This window comes from Taudactylus pleione, unplaced genomic scaffold (assembly GCF_031769625.1).
Source record: "Taudactylus pleione unplaced genomic scaffold, aTauple2 ptg000309l, whole genome shotgun sequence".
In the NCBI taxonomy this organism is placed as follows: Eukaryota; Metazoa; Chordata; class Amphibia; order Anura; family Myobatrachidae; genus Taudactylus; species Taudactylus pleione.
Window position 1 is genome coordinate 12,851,088 of NW_028284710.1, and position 21,313 is coordinate 12,872,400.

Sequence of the window (21,313 nt, forward strand, 5' to 3'; positions counted from 1 at the left end):
CCGAGGAGGATCATGGAGGTTTTGCCGGAGCTCCCGATTTTTTTCCCGGTATGTTTTTTATTATTTTTTTTTAAACCACAAACTGTTTGTATGTAATCATGTGTCGTGCCTTTCTTCGTGTTTTTGTGGCTTGACTTTTGTTGATTGTGAAGGTTTGCCTTTACCTCTTCCTGGTGATTTAAGCATACACATATCATACCTGTGGGAATTTGTACCTAGGCCTTGTATTTTTGCCAGCCCACACTTTTTATTTATGTTTTTGGGTTTAGGAGTGATTTGTTTTTTAATTAATGTTTTTCTGTGGAGTCCCTATTGTTGTATTAACCCACACACTTTTCTCACCCACAGAGGAACAGAGGCGTCGCCAAGAGGTGGCGGATGTTGTGGGGCAGATGCGCCACCATGTAATCGGCCTTCTGGTGGCCCTCGACCGACTGTCTGGCCTCCTTCGGCATTAGATTTTTTTTTTTTGTTGTATTTTCCCAATAAAATTTTAAAGACAAATATACGTTGTGGATCATTTTTAAAAACCAAAACCAAAATAGTTTAGCCTGACATAAGTTCCTGCAAGGATTTGCCTTTTGTAAAAGTTAGATTGTGTTTTGTCTTTGTATGTCAAACAGACACCAGAAACACATAACAGTAACAATGTAATTTACCTTTTTGGGTGTAGTGTCAATTTCAGATTTCTACATTTTCCATGTTCCTACTTGGTGCGCAAGCTGCTTAGGCCAATCTTACAAATCCCAAGGTTGGGCCAGGCTTCCTTTTGGTGTGGATTGGGAAGCTGAAAACATATTTCAGTTTAGCTCAACTGGCGTCAGTACTGGTTTACCCCTTAGTCAAATGTAACTTGTGTTAACCTGGTTACACTTGCTGTTAACGTCCCAAAAAAGGAAGACCATTTCACTCTCCAAACATTTATTCACAACATAACAGAGAAAACAAAGTGGTCACTCCCAAAAAAAGAACACAGTGATAAATTCAAATACAACACATACCAAGAAATAATTAAATAAAAACAAAAAATCAAGAACTGGTTGACGAAGGACCATGCCAACATGATTCCACAAACATGGCGTTGCGATATGGGTTCCAGAATATATGCCCAAAAGGACCAGATCCAGGTTTGGTAAGGGTAGCAGGAAGTAGTGAGCGTTGGAGTGCCAAAGATTATGTGAACAAACAGAAGATGGTGAGAAAAAAAAAAAAAAATTAGATGTTCGCAAACAAACACAAACACATTAGGTATAAACACTGGAGTTTTGTTCAAACTTACCTAAAAAATCTGCCCACCACATCATCGCGTATGGCCCCCCCACATACTGACCTTCGACCAACCTCGGGGGGGCCATCCTCAGGTAAGGCATCCTCTGGCTGCATTGGGACACCACTCCTTATGGCAATGTTGTGAAATATCCCACACAGGACCACAATTTTAGACACCATATCCGGCACATACATGAGCTCGCCACCAGAGCGGTGGAGGCATCTGAATCGGCCTTTTAAAAGGCCGATACAGCGCTCCACCACTTGCCTGGTGGCTGTAAGTGCGGAATTATACGCACTTTGTGGCCCTGGTGTGGGAGCCAAATAAGGAGTGAGCAGCCAGGACATGCAAGGGTATCCACTGTCTCCTGTGAACAAAAATAGACCACATCAGGAACACTGTGTATCAAGCTTAACATTGTTATGTACTAAAGGTCTCCACTTACCCAGAAGCCACGCATCACCAGCTTGTAGGTTGGTTAATTTCTGCCATATCCCTGATTGCCGGATGACGAAGGAGTCATGAGCACTTCCGGGTAATTTAGCATTCAGGGACAGGATCTGGAGGGAGGCATCACATACCACCATTACATTCAGGGAGTGATAGTGTTTCCTGTTTCTAAATATGGCCTCCAGCCGTGCTGGAGGCTGAAGTGGTATGTGAGTACCATCCACAACCCCTATGATGTGTGGGAAGCCAGCTATTTGGTAAAAATTGGCCTTGGCCACACTAAGGGCACCCATATCCAAAGGCATTTGAATAAAATGATGGAGGTGCTTGAAAAGTGCCTCCATCACTGCCCTCAGGATCCGGGAAAAGGAGGATTGGGAGATGCCCGCCACTATTCCGACCGTTGTTTGAAACGATCCTGAGGCACAGAAATGTAACACCGCCATAAATTGCGTCAGTGGTGGTATTGCTGTTGGACTGTCAATTTGCCGCTCAAGATCACTTTCTATTAATGAGAGAGTGTCTATGATGATTTTGGGAGGTAGACGGTAGCGTCTTAAAACCTCATCATCGGGCATTCCAAAAAGGGTGACACGTGTTCGAAATATCTGGGGCCTTGCATGCCTACGATGCCTACGCCTGGGACGAGTTTGAGGTTGGTCGTCTTCCGGGAGCAGGGCCAGAACAATTCGCCCCAGATCTATCTGAAATTCAAAGTTTACAATGTAAGGCTTTTGACCCACCCCAAAAGTAAGAAACAAAAACTTAGCTTTCTGATACCATCCATAGCTGCTTACATGCCGGGGTATTGTCATGATATGTATAAACTGTAAAAAAGGCAACAATGAGACGTCAAAAATGTAAAGGGTTTTTTTTTAGGTAAAAAATTGTTGCAAGCCAACACAGAAAATAACGGAAAAACACATTTGCCCATCGCTGAAAACTACATTGCACACCGTACGTCAAATAGGGTTCAAATGGACCCAAAAAATGGAAAAGGGAAAAGCAAAACTGGATTATATGATGAATAAGCCGTCCAAAATGCGGTAAATTATTCGCAAATGCAAGTCACTACACCAACAGTCCAAAATGCGGTAAATTATTCGCAAATGCAAGTCACTACACCAACAGTCCAAAATGCGGTAAATTATTCGCAAATGCAAGTCACTACACCAACAGTCCAAAATGCGGTAAATTATTCGCAAATGCAAGTCACTACACCAACAGTCCAAAATGCGGTAAATTATTCGCAAATGCAAGTCACTACACCAACAGTCCAAAATGCGGTAATTCATTCGCAAATGCAAGACAAAAAATGGACTTACCCAACTCGAATATATAAGATGTCCTCAAAAAACTTCTTTGGGTCCGAAAACCAAAAAAAACTAAAAAATATGAAATGAGTGTTAAACAAATTAACTAACCACAAAACAGAAGAATACAACAATTGGCCACAAATTTGAATGCACAAAACTTACCAAATCAGGAAAGGATGTAGAAAAAATGAAAAAAATGCGAACGTAAAAACCAAAGAAATGTAGCAAAAACAAACAAAAAAACAACTCTCCAAAATCCTCCAAACGCAACCAACCAACCAAATCCAAACCACTTCACCGACAACACTCCAACAACCCCACCTCGAATCCACACACACCAAGCCATAAATAGTGTTTATTTTCCCGCACAAATTAAGGATGAATCATAGGGACGCACAATCAATGATGCGGCCGCAATCTAACGACGCATGTATAAATACGTCACAAAATCACATAGAATTTCTGGATGATTTCATGGTGGAAGCAGAGACATGGCTTCAAACCAGGGAAACAATGGTCAAAATTGCGGCGGTAAGGCCTTCATGCATTTTGTGTCAATGAGTATTTTAAAACATAATATTGTGCAAGTTGAGAAGTGGCTAAATCTGCATATTTACCCAAATAGGTGAGGAGGATGACATGGAAGAGACTGCTGGCCCCAGTCAACCCGCCAAAGCTGCCAAAAAAAAAAGGCAGCCACATTTCACAAGCAAGGAGATGGAGGTTTTGATCCAGAAGTGCGTTGACATCCTGCCCCAGGCAGCCAGGAATATGAGCCAAAGCCAGAAGTGGAGAATGTGGGAGGAGGTCGCCGTTGCTGTCAATAGGGTGGGTGATTATGTCCGTCTAGCCCGGGATGTCAAACGGCGGTAAGTAAACACTTTCCCATCCTATAAACAAACCCCATTGTTAAAAAAAGGATAATGGTTCCAAATTCATTCCACAGATGGGCAGACTTCAAATATCGTCTAAAGCAAAAACTTGCCGACAGGGCTAGGCATGCAAGGGGGACAGGTGGGGGTCCCACCCCTGTGTCATTGGAGTTGACAGACTTAGAAGAGATGGCACAGGGGTGTGTGCAGGCTGTGGAGGTGTTTGGCGTGTCCAACATGGATACGGACATGCCAGACTTTGCGGCTCCTCATGTTGGCCAAGGTAAGTCTTGTCATGTCACCATCTCAGAAATGCTATTGTGCCAATATGTAGATTCTAATGTGAGTCTTTTCTCCAATTTCCTAACAGAGACAGAGGCGGATGAGTCTGCTCCAGAGGGGAGCCTTGGCCGCAGAATTTCTGCTGACTCTGCAGGGGAGGAACCAGTACATCCGGCTGAGGACCCTGCAGAAGCCAGTCCAGGGCGTGCCCCCTCGCAGGCAGTGGGCCTCCTCACAGAACTCAATTTTAAATCGGATTGCCATACGGAGATTCTGCAGAGGATGGACGCCAGTCTGATACGGGTGGCTGAGGCCCTGGAGCAAAATGCTGCGGCCAACGTGACCATTGCTCAGGCCCTGGCGGAAAATACCAGGGCCAACATCCGCATCGCCGATGCCCTGGAGCAGCTCGTTCGCCAGCACATGGTGGAGCCGACCTCCCTTCCTGCCGGAACATCCAGATCCTCCACCTCTGGCACAACATCAGGCAATCCTCCAAATGTGCCTAGCCCTGTGCCTAGTCCAGAGGCCACAACATCTGCCTCTGGACAGGCCAGCCCGATGGCATCCCGGACCCGGTCTGGCGCCCACCCTCACCCATCCAAACGGCCGAGAAAACGGTGACAGCAATGGCGACTTTTCCCACTTTCCTTCTGTGCTTGGCTCATATTCCTTTCTGGTCAAAACTTCCCTCTCCTTTCTTGTGAAATGTTTTTAAATTTTGTATTTACGATTATGTTAGTAGTTATGTTTTTTTTTTTTTTAGATCAAATATCTTGGCCACAAAAAAAGGCAATACAATATTATGCCAATTTGTTTGTGTGTAAACAATAAATTGTAAAAAAAAAACAGACATTGTATTGTGACATTATTGTACAAATGGGTTACATTTAATCCTGGCCTTAAACGCAAAAACTGACCCTCTTATGTTAAAAAAAAGGCCTCTTTAAGGAACGTTTAAAAAAACACATAGCGATGCAAATTCAACAGTAAACCAAAAAAAAGGGGAGCTAATTAAAAGATGTTGACATTATTTTTACAATAGGCCATAACCACCAAATTGTAGCCAAAAAAAAAACCCAAAAATGTACGCTAATTGATTATGTAATCATGACATTAGCAGCTCTGATTTCCACCTGCGTACGCTTTTGTGCTATCCCAATAAACTGCTTTCCAAACACATACCAAGCCGGATTTCAATCCAACACTAATTACTTTACTGACCAGCCACGATTAATCGCAGCACCATCGTGGAGTCCCGGGACGGAGGAGAAGGCCATCGCCAATGTGGTCGAGTAATCCTGACCCTAAGCTGTGCGAGCATTTTGAAGGGAAAGCGAATGTTTCAGTGACGTATGAGACGGTCCGAACACATTTGACGTTCGCATCTGCTAATGTATGTACGCCCCAAAAACGCTTCGCCACGCCTGCGTTTTGTCATCTCCACCCCCGTCAACACCCAAAAACGCCCTGTTCTGTCAATCACATTTGACATGTCACTTCCTGTACGCTATTTTAGGAACGAGAGAAAAAAAGCTCGCAATTTGCCGTACGCGCATGCGCGGTGTAACCCCGACGCATGCGCGGTTAGTCAACATCGGAACGCAACGAGCGTACTGTTGTTAACGTGCGGCTCTGAATGAGGGCCAAAGTTCCTTAATTGATAATTTTCAAAGTGGTCCAAATAGATTAGATGGAAAGTCCAGCAGGAAGGTGTCCCAGTTAGCCTCAATGCCTTTTGTACTCAGGCTTCCTCAGGGAGTGAGAGGCAGATGTTAAGAAGCCCCTTATATACCAGCAATGAAGCCCAAATGATCCCAAGTGTCAGGAATTTGTAGCACATTTATCATGGATTCTGGTTGCGGCTGTGGACCGGTAGCGATGTCACTTCCCCCTGCCACGGTCATATCCACTTGTGCCCTCCAGGTAGTGTATAAATTATAGATAAATTGACAGTTCATTAAATCTTTAACTTTAAAATCTTTTTTCTTTTAACTGTTAGAAAAAAAAAATTTGCCCAAAAAGTTAGCTCCTAGTGCTTTAAGACCCATCACTAGAAATATTAACATATTTTTTAGATTTTTTTTTGCCTTCCTAAAAACAATATTCTAATAAAAAAAATGTGTATACACACACACACTTTTGTTTTTAGGTAAAATAGAAGAGAGCAATCAGATCTTTTTAAAGGATTTTCCAATGTTTATTGAGGGAATATGTTGTAATCTGCTAGTATTGAAATTAGTAATAAAAGGTATCATGCCATGGTATCAATTGTGCCTTTATTTTCAGGCTGAATCAAGCAGCAGTCCTCCATGTTAAGGGGGCCAGGGTTTTTGAGCTGCTACATGCAAAACTTTTTGGATGTACTTAGATGAAGTTTGTCATGGCAACATAGAACCGTTGCTCTGTGGTGCATGCCAAATTTCAGGACAATTAAAATAAAATAAATTTTAAATAGTCAAACATTGTTCGCAAATAATTTTACCCGGGATTGAGTACTGGGGACTCGCTTTTCAAAAGTAGCCGTGTTTTTGGGGACCCGCTGTGCTGTGGCCAATCCCTGACAGCTGGCTGCAGCACAGCGTGTAACAAACACAACGCTGTTTGACTGACTCATTGGCTGCTATAACAGACTCTCATTGGCTGCTGCTGTGGAAAGCCGTGCTGGGGTCAAGTGTCTGATCCTAACATCGGCACAGCTGCAGGGGCAGGCAGAGGAGATGTGTTCCCTGCAGGACACATCCGTGCCCGGTGCTGGGACAGTGTGTTTGTTCCCAGCGCCGGGTAAGCAGCCACGGCGGGTACCTGATGAAGGGAATGGCTGGTCCCTTCCACCTGCATCGGCGGTAAAGTGGCGGCGGGAGGAGCTTGGCTCCGGGCACAAAGCGCAGCTCGCCGCCCGGAAGCCAAGAAGTGGCGGCAGTTTGGCACTGGCTGCGAGCCAAACACTGCTCTTGGCAGCAGCCAATAGGAGGCAGACACGATGAGCCAATTGAGACTCGCTGCGTCATAGCACCGCCCACTCGCGGCGTCTTGAATTAGATGCCGCTGAGCGGGAAAGTTCAGTGCGGCGGAGGGGGAGGAGTGAAGACCTCCTGAAGAAAAGAGCGTTTCGGCAACCATTCCGGTGGCTGCGCAAGAGGCCAGAAGACGGCGTGATCATGGAGGAAGAAAGGAAGAGGCGGCGCCGCAGGCCAGGAAGGGCCAGCGGCAGAAGAACGAAGCTAAGGACTGGAGAGGAATGCGGGGATGGAAAGAAAAAGAGCTAACGAACCCCCCCCCCAGCAGCCTCTGCCACCGTACCGGTAGGCGGCCTTGGGCCACCAGTATTTATCTCCTCCCTAGACTACCAGGGTTGTCGGGCACTAGGCCTGTGGGATAAATTCAGGCAATAGGCCTGTGGGGATATAGGCGGGCACAAGGCCCGGGCTACATAGGGGGCATTAGGCCCAATTGAAGGTATCTGCCCCCCTAATAGGTGTGAGTGAACTGGGCATTAGGCCCAGGTCACTAAAAGGCAAATAGGTGGGCCACTACTGGGGGCAGTGCATAGGGGGGGGATTACTACTGGGGGCAATGCATAGGAGGACTACTACTGGGGGCACTGCATAGGGGGGGATTACTACTGGGGGCAATGCATAGGGGGGATTACTACTGGGGGCAATGCATAAGGGGACTACTGGTGGCACTGCATAGTGGGGAGATTACTACTGGGGGCAATGCATAGGGGGGACTACTACTGGGGGTACTGAATAGGGGGACTACTACTGGAGGCAGTGCATAAGGGGGCCCAACGCATATATTTTGGCACCTGGGCCCTCCACACTCTAGTTCCGCCACTGCTGACTATCCAGATCAGCTAGCTGCTTGACACCTAACCGATATTTCTTATACTATTACTGGCTGCTGGGGATTTCATGCATGCAGGATTATTCTGTTTAGGACTCTTTGCATGCAATCAATTGTGCCCTTTGATCCTGCAATCACACTTGCATTTATATGGAGAGGTTTTTTTATCTGCTGGAATCTATTTTTACTGTGCGCCATAATGTGTAAAGGGCATTACTGCATGGCAGAATGTGTAATGGCTGGGTATTACTGTGTGGCATAATATGTAAATGCTGGGCATTATGCATGGCATAATGTGTTAAGGCTGTTATTCACTATGGGTTTTGTTTACATACAAGTCGTGTAGGATCATGGAGGCATTAAACATGCATTTAAGGGGCATGTGGGGAGGTCTGATGCTGTTGGCGGTATCAGATGGGCATTCTAAGGGGATGTGGGGAGGTCTGAGGGACATATGGGGACATCTAAAGCATAAATTATGATGGGACACAGAAATGGTCAGATAGGACCCCATTTTTTTTTTAAATGTTGGGTCCCTGGGACCCACAAATTTTGTCACTCAGCGCGATCACTGGTCAAAACTTGAAAATGTCACAATTTTACTCCATTTTCTTTTTGACAAAAGTCACTGGTCATGCTGTATTTTTAGGATGGCATAACTCTGTGTAAAAGACTATTTTAAAACTGGGTGTTTGGTTTGTCAGTTAGCTCTTGTTTCAGTTTAGGGCCTTTTAGTGTTAAGGTTTTTGGGAAAACCAAGGCTCTCACAAGTTTCACATGTTACCACCTGGGGTGTGATCGGTTAACCCTCCGTAGGCACACAACCACGCCCCCTTCCACGTTTACCATCAGGGGCGTACTCGGCCCAACTTCGTAGGCATGCAACCACGTCCCCTTCTACGTTTACCTTCTGGGGTGTGCTCGGCCCAACCTCGTAGGCACAGAACCACACCCCCTACCTCTTGGACCAGGTACCCCTTCCATTGCTCGCTGCCTGTATAGCCCAGGCCATATCTAGCTGAAACCAGGTGTGTGGCATGCTTTTTCCCACAACATAAGATCCCAGTAGCCTGAGAACCGAAGCCCCACCCTGTGACCTCTACCACTTCACTCCTTCCAGTGCTTCCTGCAAGGACTTTTGAATATGACCAGACTTGTAACAGACAGGTGCACTCCGTCACTTCTGTATAAACCTTTATGCTTAGCTGTTAAATCTTTATGCTGAATGGTGCCTCCACCATTCAAAGCTACTAACTTATTGATGGTTGCATTGCCGCCTAAGGACCAAGGCCCCGTCCTGCAAGCTACTAGTGCCAGACCCCATCCAGCGTCTGCTGTGCTACCTTCATTGAACAGCCCATTAATGATGACTGCAAAGAATAGTATAGACCACTACATTTGAGACCAATGTCCTTATGCTGCGTAATGCTCCCTGCCATGAGAGATAAGCCTGGACATGTTTTCCCATGTTCTGCCCGAATGGTTACAATGTAACTTTTTCCACACTGAGGAGCATAAAACAGAGAGAACAATTTTGGGCAGGGACAGCAGTACTAACAACTGCTCTCCCTGTGGAATCTTCTAATTTTAGAGCTGTATGCTGATTGTGATGCAGCTTGTTAATGTTCACAACACTGCCATGATTATTGCTGCATAAGCCCCCAAATCCCTCTGTGCCTCACTGGTGCAAGATTTTACTTACCCAGATCGTAACTCCTGGTGTAATGCCAACACGCCAGGCTGCCCTTTTATTCACTCTGCCTCCGGCAGCACACTCCTAACATCTATCACTGTCTTGCCTCTTTACATATCCGAGGACCAGTCCAAACTGACTCCTGTAATAATCAACTGCAATGACAGCCCTTCCACATGCTGAAGCTTCTAACCCTAAGCTCCTTCCAATACATTTAGGCTGTATTCTCCACAGTCCCACTTCAAGGTGACTATACGAAACAATCATGCTCTGAATTGAAATGACTCACCATGAAATGGTATAACTCTTCACCAGAGATGTGCGGGTTCGGTTTTACTCTGTTCTTTTTGCCACATTAGCACAAGTTCGGATTAGTTCAGATTTATTTTATCCAAAACATGAGAGCCAGTAAGATAAATCCGAACTTGCGCTAATGTGGCAAAAAGAACCGAGTAAAACCGAACCTGCACATCTCTACTATTCACTAGCCAACCCTATTTGCTCAATTCCATCTTGAACTTTCCGGCACCTCCATATACAGATGGGTCCACATACATCTAGCTCGTGGCGCGTTAAACAGCCCTTCTAGTTGCTCCATGTCATGGCGCCGATCGTCTTTTTGTTCGTCTTTTTACTTTCAAATGCGTCTTATTCGCACAAAGATGCGACAAGATGGCACAAGCAGCTTCTGATTAAAATGATATGCAGCATGCCTATGTTCTGTGAGCGAGTGCGGGTATATCTGCATGTTAAATGCTACGTTAGTGTCAGCAGCTGTAACACTGTTATGTAGCATTACGCGTGCAGATACACCCGCAGACGCACACAGAAATATAAGCATGCCACATATTATTTTAATCATCAGAAGTTGCTTGTGCTATCTATTCGCATTGATGTGTGAATTAGACGCGTCTTTTTAGCTTAAAATGCGTGAAAAGACGCTCAGCGCTACCGAGGCACACTGAGCTCCCAAGTTCTGTGGCGCGACTTGTAGCGCACGGAGGATAGATGTATGTGGGCACATCTGTACATAGGGGATCAATCAAATTAGGTGCAAGTTGGGTCCTGCGAGCTGTTCTCATGGCAAGCTGGCCCTGCTAATTACAATTGCAATCCAATTCCAAATTCGCATTGATTTTTAAGAGAAAATTCACGTTTTTTTTTGTGTAGCTTCCAAAACGGGAAAAGGTAGGGAAAATCTTTATTTTAAGGTAAAAATGTCGGGACACAGTGCAGAACCTCTGGTACATTTTTCCCAATGAATAAACATGTCCTTTGAGGGGTTCGGCCACTAAACCCCTATCCATTTTTCAGGTGAATTTCTATAAAAAGCTCAAAAATGTTAAATCATGTAGGACAGGTATGTGGAGGTGTTGTGTTGATGGATGAGAGGTTGTTGAACTTGCAGATAAGAGGTAAACATTTTTTCTGTAGCCCAAAATGCTAGAAAGATTTTAATTTGATGAAAAACACTTGTGTGCTATCATTTTGCAACAATTAATAAAAAGTGCAAAAATCAGCCACTTGTCACCTTTTCAGAATATTCATTACTTTCCTTATGGCCATTAACAGAGTTCTATAGGGTCCTGCCAGTGGCGTAACTATGGAGGGTGCAGGGGGTGCGGTTGCTATGGGGCCCGTCGGCTTAAGGGGCCCGCCGGCCCAGCGATCGCACCCCCTGCACTTTCCATATGCCGGGCGCCCGCTGAGATTGTGTTACCAGCGGACGCCCGACTCCCACTCAAACCACCGGCGGCAGCCGGAGGACGGAGCTCACTCCGTCTTCCGGGTCCCGCAGTGCACTATGGGAGTGACGTCATGACGTCACTCCCATAGTGCCGAGGAGCGGACGCCGGGGACGCCGCAATGCACTATGGGAGTGATGTCATGACGTCACTCATAGTGCCGAGGAGCGGGCGACGGGGCGGTCGGCGGCTACACAGGAGCGGGGATAAGGTAAGTTTTTTTTTTTGTTTTGTGTTTGCGCCCGCGCGCGTGGGGGGCAGTTACTGGGGGTCTCACTACTGGGGGCAGTTACTGGGGGTCTCACTACTGGGGGCAGTTACTGGGGGCAGTTACTGGGGTCTCACTACTGGGGGCAGTTACTGGGGTCTCACTACTGGGGGCAGTTACTGGGGTCTCACTACTGGGGGCAGTTACTGGGGTCTCACTACTGGGGTCTCACTACTGGGGTCTCACTACTGGGGGCTCGCTACAGGGGGCTCGCTACTGGGGGCATCTACAGGGGGCTCACTACTGGGGGCATCTACAGGGGGCTCACTACTGGGGGCATCTACAGGGGGCTCACTACTGGGGGCATCTACAGGGGGCTCACTACTGGGGGCATCTACAGGGGGCTCACTACTGGGGGCATTACAGGGGGCTCACTACTGGGGGCAATTACAGGGGGCTCTCTACTGGGGGCATTACAGGGGGCTCTCTACTGGGGGCAACTACAGGGGGCTCACTACTGGGGGCACTGCGTAAGGGGCACCATTACAGTGGGCATTGCATAAGGGGCACCATTACAGTGGGCATTGCATAAAGGGCACAATTACAGTGGGCATTTAATGTTTTAGGGGAACTACTGTGGTTATTGTGTAAGACCTAAGTTAGGGGGGGGGGCCCTTAAAAATGTTGCTGTGGGGCCCAAAAAGTTCTAGTTACGCCCCTGGGTCCTGCTATGTCAGTTGTCACATTTTTGGGGTCCAAAATAATTTCCCCACTTATTCATGCACTTCTCCCAGGTTGCATTTTGTAGAAAAGTCATGCACCCTTGCTGCGACTACTGCAAATTGGCATTTCTAATTGGATCTCTCATTTCTTGCATTAGTGTGATGCGTTACGCTTGTGCTTTACTTTGTGGATCCGGATTTGGGCTATGAACTGGACTGTGGTCAGAGTAAATGAAGCTGGCTGACTTGAGATGTGATCTGCGCATGTGTAGCAATCTCTGGGAATAGCTCTGGACCGGAACACTAGATCACCGGAATGGGACCGGATGCTGCATAGCTGGAATAGAACCAGATTGGCTTTAACATCGGAACCGATGGCGCCAGTTATTGAACTGGAACCGATGATTCATTACTGGAGTGGAGCCGATAGTGCCCGTTATTGGATACTGGAGCCAGCGGTGCTGCAAGATGGTAAACTGCACTTGAGGTGCATATCCATTAGGCGATTGAATGATAACGACATCGTTATCGTTAAATCGCTTGCTAATCGTCCGCAAATCGGCCATGTAAATGTCAACAACAACCAGCGATGCACATGCCCGCTGGTCGTTTTTGACATCTATCATCGTCCGTACATGCTGGTAAACCTGACGATCACGTCAGGTTCAGCATGTACGTGGATGATGGATGTGCCTAAACTGAACAACTGCTCATTCAGTGTAGGCACATCACAGACTGAAACGACAGCACGATTACAATGTCATAATCGTGCTCTCATTTCACAGTCTGGAAATGGATACGCACCTTTAGAGTCCCTGGAGGAGAAAAAAAAACAATCTGCAGGAGCTCACTGGGAAGCACAAAGCTAGGCTGTGGACAATATTGCACTGGCAAGTGCTGTGTGCAGGGAGAGTCCTTATATACCCGTGGTTTATAAAGGATTGGCTGCAGGCATCATGTAACTGCATACTTGTCTCCCATTGGAGGCTGACCGTTACCTGACTCACTGTCATGGCTGCAGCCAGCACTGGAGGGAATGCTGCATATGGAAGCCAGGAAGACTGCCCGAGATTAGAAGAAGCTCAAGCCGGAGAGAGTCTGCCACAGAGCCGTATCATGGACCGGGAAACCACATAATTGACCCGATGACTGCAGCAGATTGTGCGGTTTGTGTCATGATGTATGTGAGGTTCATGAAACAAACTCTTTTGCAAACTCTCACCTAATTGGATTGATCGCATGCTCTTTTAATACTGATTAGCATATTGTTGCATGCAATTTTATTTATTGGTGTCTTGTTTTTAATATTAAATATTTTAATAGTGGTTCACTTAATAGATTTATCCACGAGCACAGTATCCACCTTTCCTGATTCCTACATTGCATGACATTCCCCCTGGAATTAGTTGCCATGGTGATAGTTACCACTTAGTGTGGCCATTATGCTGTTTCAGCAGGGTGCCACAGCCTGCCTAATTTTGAAATGTAATTAGTTTTTCCAGCGCATCATGTAGGATTATTAAATATTACAGGGAATACAGAAGTCAGATCACATGTTACAATGTAGTTCTCTACTCCCTGCCCACTTCTGAAACTGGAACACCATTTCTATCATTTGTGATCCCTTGTAAATCACATCAATGCTGTGGTTGCCTGCATAGCACAGAACTCTGATGAACAGTAAAAGTGAATGAACAGGGTAAGCAGTGAGCATGTACTGCTTAACTTACAACACATAAGGTTCCACTTCAGCAACGGAGGACACATTTATTGTCTATTTCTTCAGCATCCACAGGGATACTTTGGAGTTAAAGTGGAGGTTAGGACCAGACACCGGACAGTTAAAGCTGTTGAATGCCAGGATGCACTAGTCCTTCCCCGTATATCCCACCCCAGAGGCCCTTCAGTTTGATCTTGTGTCGCAGGAGTCAGACCACCGTTTTAGACAATTTTTTCTTTCTTTTATTTATAGTTTATTCTATAAGCTGAGTGTTCAGCATCAGACTGTCTATGACACTTCTGTGCTGACACTCCATTTCCCCTCCAGGCGTCTCGACTCCAGTTCCGTCTGGTACTCTTGACGGGCTCCCCGGGGACATTCCTGGCCCCGCGGGATGACCATTGACTGCAACCTTGACACAGGGGACAGGTAAGGCAGGTTACTGCTTGCGTGCGTGCGTGCGTGCGGGCAGTCTTTCACCCGATCTCGGGACAGACCGGAGGACGCCGAGTGTGTACACCGGGGAAGTCTGCGTGCTCCACTAAGACCACCAGGGTACACATGGTGCGGGAAACCAGCGTCCCTGCGTCAATAATCAGCCAGGGGAGGCCAGCCTTACCTGTTTAAGTAGCCCCTCCTCCAGCTCAGGGCGCCATTCCGCAGAGGTCTAACTGCTCTGAGCTGCATTTCCTCTCGGCCATGCCCCATCGGAGATCTCCGGCGGCCATCTTCTCAGCCCAGCCACAGCTCTCTCTGGGAATGTTGGGTCCGGTCCCCCTACATACAGTACCTCTCCCAATTTGGCAGTCAATTTTCTGCATTGTATGCGCTCTGTTAGCACTGTGTATGTTTTACATTTCCTATACTGTCAAACTTTAGCTATCACTTTCTCTCTGGGTCCTTTACACTACCGGTGTATTCAGGGACCATATACACTTCATTTCTCACTGGAGATGTGAAGTTGTCGCATACTGGGGCAGTTGCACTATACATAGTGCCATATATGTGCTAAAGTTCTACAGCTCTGTTCAGGCTTGAACTAGCTATTTGCGTTACTCCCTACCAACCAACCCTTGTGTTATCAACAAGGTGGTGATATTCTGCCTCATACTGTTGTGCTATTTTACTCTGCAATATTTTTAACACAGGCAAAGGTAACAGAGTAGCTGCTGCACCCATATTACTCTCATGTAAGTCATGTGCAGCAGGATTGAATGAAGATTTAATCCAAGAGGGACTCTGTGCCGTATGTTGTAAAACACCTGGCCCGTCAGCTCCCCCAGCCCCTGTCCAGGAGCCACCTTTACACGAGGGCTAAATTTACTTGTGGACCGCCTAACTGTCACAGCAGTAGTTCCTACATTGGGGTTGCCACAGCAAATACAGGCTGTAATTTCCCCTATGGGGTTGCCACAACAGGTACCAGTGGGATCAGTATGATTTACCATCGGCCGTAGGGTTCGAATCCCGACAACGGAAGCCCAGCAGAGGTGAAGATCCTGACAGCAGCTAAGGTAAGTACAAACTAACCTAACCCCCCCCACACCCTCCCGTAGGGGTGCCTAACCACCCCCACGGCTGTCCTCGATCGAGATGTCCAGGCGTCGGGCTCACGTCATAGGTAAAATTACAGGCGTCGGGATTTCGACACCTGTCATTAGACCCTTGCCAGGATTAGACTGTCGGGATGCCGACGGTTGGGATTTAGACCGTCTGCATTCCGGTACCAGTACCTCCTCTGCCCGCTACCCTAGAGATTATGGTATCCACGGCTGCTAAAAATATATTACAGGGTGAGAAATAACTACCCAGTAAAAATAAACGTCCTCTGGTTTCATCTCGGTCCACGCTTCTTTCAGATTCTGAGGCTTCCTCTGACGAGACTGAAGAGGCGGATCTCTCTAATACTGAATCTCTCGAGAGAGGAGGAACTACAGGCAAAGATTAATATCCCTGCCCTAGTTCGAGCGGTTAGATATATACTTCACATAGAATATGATGAACCCGCTCCAAGTTTAAACACCCGCTGTTTAAGAAACTAAAAATAAGCTCTACAGAGTTTCCTATCTCTGATCAGCTAGCTGAACATGTAATGGCTGTCTGGCAGACGCCCGGTAAAAGGTTTCAGCCGCAGAAAAGACTGACCCATTGTTATCCCTTTCCAGCTGATCATTGTACGAAGTGGAAGACTCCCCCGGCTGTGGATTCTCATATCACGTGGTTGATCAAAAGTTCTACCTTGCCTGTTCCGTCTGCTTCCTCACTGAAGGATCCGACAGATAAAAAGGTAGCTCCTCCCCGAGGACACCTCTCAGGACATACTTTCCCTTGTGGCTCACATTAGGAATGCAGCCTCCTACATAGGAGATGCTACTCTGGACGTAAGTCTTTTAACCTCCAGAATATCGTCAGTGTCTGTCCGTTGCTCTCTATGGCTACGGTCCTGGAAGACTGATGCAAACTCTAAAAAGGCCTTGGAATTACTCCCTCACAATGGGCATTCTTTTTGGCCCTGACTTGGACAAGATTGTCACTTCCTAAGACTGCTTTTCTGCCTTCTGCTTCAGCTGCTAAACTGACAACGTCCTTTAGAGGGTTTCGCCCCCAAGGTAAACCTAGGGTCCAGTCCTTTCCTTGACAGCAGGCTTCCTCTAAGTCAGCCAAACCTAGGCCCAAGCAGGCCTGGACCACCTGCCGTCCTGCTGCAAAATCAGAGGACAAACCATCTGCCTGATGGGGCAGCCCCCTCTGGGGGCTCCCAGGGTAGGAGGCCGACTTCTTTTTTCCCAAAAGATGGTCTATCTGGGGGCTCTTCTAGATACTTTGGTTCAAAGAAAGTTCCTGACTACGGACAAGATCTCCACACTGCAACAACGTGTGCGCAGACAACTCCACACTCGCCGTGTGTCCATTCACTCAGTGATGTAGGTCCTGGGATCCATGGTCTCCACCTTCGACATGGTGGAATATGCCCAATTCCACTCAAGACCCCTACAGCTCTTAATCATCTCCAGGTGGAACAAATTGCCTCATCGTCTAAAGTCTCAGACAATGATTCTCTCTCCAAAGGTTCGTCTGTCCCTATCATGGTGGTTACAGACGTCTCGCCTAACCAGAGGTCGCCCCTTCTGGGTCCCAGACTTGGTGATCCTAACGACGTATGCCAGTCTCCAGGGTTGGGGCGCGGTGACCGGCTCGTACTCTTTCCAGGACCGTTGGACAATGGTCGGGACAACCCTACCGATCAACGTGTTGGACCTTCAAGCGGTATACAAAGCCCTCACTATGGCACAGCAGGTTCTTCACGGACAGCCTGTGCAGGTACAGTCAGACAATGCCACGGCAGTAGCCAACCACAATCACTAAGGAGGCACTCGCAGTCAGGCTGCCATGTCAGAAGTGTGTCTCATTCTCATATGGGCCGAAAAACACCTTCTGGCAATCTTAGCTATCTTAATTCCTGGAGTTCTGAATTGGGAAGCGGACTATCTCAGCCATCACGATGTGCAGGCCAGAGAATGATCTCTCCACCCGGAAGTGTTTTGCCTTCTTGTGGATAGGTGGGGTCTCCCAGAGGTAGACCTCATGGCCTCTTGACACAATCACAAACTGGTGATGTACGGATCAAGGACAAGGAACGCCGTGGCGGCCTTTGTAGATGGATTGTCCATAAAGTAGACCTTTCGGATGGTGTCTGTTTCCTCCGGTCTCCCTCTTTCCTTGAGTTCTTCGACAGTTCAAATGAGATGGAGGCACAGTCCTGCTGGTGGCTCCAGAATGGCCCACATGTAATTTGTTCTCAGAACTACAGAGCCTCTCCATCGAGGCTCCTCTTTTGCTGCCTCAACGGCCGGATCTCTTGTCTCTGGGTCCTTGCTTACCCCTGGACTTGGGTCATCTAGCTTTGACGCATGGCTCTTGAGACATCCCTCTTAATATTCAAGGGATTATCTCCGGTTGTAGTACAGACTATACTCAGGGCGTGTAAACCAGCTTCTGCCCAGATATATCATGGAATATGGTATTACTTTCAGTGGTGTAGCGCCAGACGTTATGACCCACAAGTTTTTCGGGTCTCTAGAATCCTTGCCTTCATTCAGGCTGGACTGGAACTTGGACTTCGCTTGGCCTCACTTAAAGTTCATGTCTCTGCTTTGTCTGTTTGGTTCCAATGCAAGATTGCTGCATTACCGGATGTTCACACCTTTTGTACAGGGTGTTCTCTGCATTCAACCTTCCTTTGTCCCTCTGGTGGCTCCTGGGGACTTGTCTGTGGTTCTTCAGGCTCTGCAGAACCCTCTGTTTGAACCCCTGGAATCAGTGGATCTCAAATGGTTAACAGCAAAGACTATCTTTCTTCTGGCTATTGCTTCTGCCCGAAGGGTGTCAGACTTGGGGGTGCTGTCATGTAGCCCCCCCCTCCGCCCTTCTGATTTTTCATCTAGATAAGGCAGTTCTTCGTACTCTCCCTGCTTTTCTTCCTAAGGTGGTCTCTAAATTCCATATCAATGAGGAAATTGTAGTCCAGGCCTTCTGTTTACCCGATGTTTCGGCTGGGGAGGCTTCCTTGGATGTGGACCATACCAGTTCTTTTAGGAAAACAGATTCTCTATTTGTCCTCTATGGATTCCATAAGAAAGGCTGGCCAGTTACCAAACAGACCCTGGCCGGATGGATTCGTATGGCTATCTCTCAGGCCTATTTCTACCTGTGCCAGCTACCATCATTGCTCATTCCACTCGCTCTGTGGGACATTCGTGGGCAGCTCGCCGTGGCGCTTCGGCTGAACAGCTTTGTAAGGCGGCCACGTGGTCCCCTTTCTGCCCTTCTATGTATTTGAAACGTTTGCCTCTCAGGATGCTTCCTTTTGGCACCGGATTCTCCTGTCAGCTCAGGAGCGTCCCCGCCCTTGAATACTGCTTTGGGACATCTGTAAGGTAACCCTGTGGATCCCTATGGACCCTGAAGAAGAAAATGAGTTATGGTAAAACTTACCTTTTGATAACTTTCTTTGAAGTCCATAGGGTCCACAGGGCACCCGTCCTGATGCCCCTGGCTTCTCTGAGTTGGTTTTCCTGGTCACTGGTCTCAGTCTCCCTTGTGTGAGAGTGTTTCTTCTGTTTACCAGTCTTCCTTCTCTCCTGTCCTCCTCCTGCCATTGGCTTACTAATTAACTGAAGGGCCTCTGGCTTAGGGGTGGGGTATAGGGGGAAGGACCAGTGCATCCTGGGAGTCAACAGCTTTAACTGTCTGGTCCTAATCTCCACCTAAACCCCAATGTATCCCTGTGGACCCTATGGACTTCGAAGAAAGAGAGCTAACAAAGGTAAGTTTTACCATGACTCTCTAATTTTTTATTCCACAGCCAATATATCAAGAAGATGTACAGTATTTCTCTCTGTTGAGTCTTACCTGGGTGTACTATAGGTATTAGTAAGTTTCTTAGTACATGTTGTCCAAAAATCCTTGCCGATCCACCATGTCAAGGTGAACCCCATTAGATGGGTCCCAAACAACCCTAATACTAACACACATCAATTTATCTAAGACTTGCCTATAATCGTGTCCATTCTAATATGTACATAGCAATGTAGGACCTTTGGGTTGGTGGGAGGGGTGCTAGTACCGGGCAGAAGAAGACTCAAACCTTTTAGTGTACAAAATGCACAATTATAGAGTAAGAGGTTCACACTCTAAACACTAAGAATACTGATAATCAAAAGTTTGATAATTTTGATAAACTCTACAATTAACATGGAGTATAACTAGTAAGGTTCTCAGTACATGTTTGGCCAAAAACGACACACCCTCCATATTCAATAATAAATTGGTCAGCTCATTATCAGACCTATTAATTTGGGTGCTCAGTGTTCGGACCAAGTGTTAGCATTTTAACATGTATGTAAAAGATATTTGATCATAGCCTTATACCTGTGTATTTTAAGTAATTTGTTATTTAAGAAATTATATAATATTTCTATTTCTTTTGAGCATATTGGGGTGATGCAAAATTGAACGCAAGTTGTTCTGAATTACAATGCGTGCATGGAGAAACCTGCAAACAATGGAAAACAGACAAATTTTGACGTTCAGACAAATTGTTTAAATCTGTTTGTTTTAACCAATTTGTCTGAATCAACGTTTTTGGCCGTTTTCCAGTATTTGAGAGCAAATGGTCAATTGTCATTTCCTGTCACACATTATCAGATTTTCAATCCAACCAGCCAGATTGGACAGAATCTTATATTGTGCACCTAGCTTTAGAATCTGAAATCAACCTATTCTGAGCATTGCTCTGCTTATTTAGTATACGTTTTGTACTGCATTATCTACGAAGCCATGACCTGACCTATTATTTATACAAATATTTTCATTTATTAATATTTTTTTCTTGTAGTTATCTTATACTGTGTCTCAAATGTTTTAGAATTGATATCGTAAATGTTTTCTTCCTAGGAAGTGAGAAGCATAAGCTACAGGTGATGGCTCAGGATGAACATGATGAGCCGACTCTTCTGGACATGGCTCTGACAGTAGAGAAAGTAACTGGTGTACCAATTACCTCACAGAAACTAATATACAAAGGTAAATTATCTTTATATAATGTAAAGTGCAGTATTCCTGTGTATGGTTCTGACATTTTATGATTTCTATGTAATCAAAAATTTATTTGGCATTTGCTACAAATCTTTTTCTTTTTTTATTTTACACTGGTTTACAGGGTTTATGTATTAGATCAGTAGTTCTGAATCATTTTCCACTTGGGTACCACCTGGCAGCCCGTTTGTGGTGGTTATATTTTACTTTAGTATATTTCACCTTGGAATTTATTTTCTCTGATTACAACTATTAAGTCCTTATTATGACTATACTTTATAAACTTTAGGGAATTTTTTATTACCAGTTATTTATATAGCGCGCACATTTTCCGCAGAGCTTTACAGAGAATATTTGGCCATTCACATCAGTCCCTGCCCCAGTAGAGCTTACACTCTATATTCCCTATCACACACACACACACACACACACTAGGGGTAATTTTGTTAGGAGCCAATTAACCTACCAGTATATTTTTGGAGTGTGGGAGGAAACCAGAGTACCCGGAGGAAACCCACGCAAGCACAGGGAGAATATACAAACTCCACACAGGGACGTAGTGGGTATCGAACCAGCGACCTCAGTGCTG

At 46.2% G+C, this 21,313-nt stretch overlaps 1 protein-coding gene across 3 annotated transcripts in view; it reads left to right on the forward strand.

The window, feature by feature from the left end:
• Positions 1-21,313, forward strand: part of BAG1 (BAG cochaperone 1) — a 149,765-nt gene that overhangs the window by 13,809 nt on the left and 114,643 nt on the right. For all 3 annotated transcript variants that reach the window (XM_088442290.1, XM_088442291.1, XM_088442292.1), the window contains exon 2: positions 20,584-20,712. In XM_088442290.1, the coding sequence (XP_088298416.1) occupies positions 20,584-20,712 (129 nt within the window). The remainder of the gene's footprint in view (positions 1-20,583; positions 20,713-21,313) is intronic.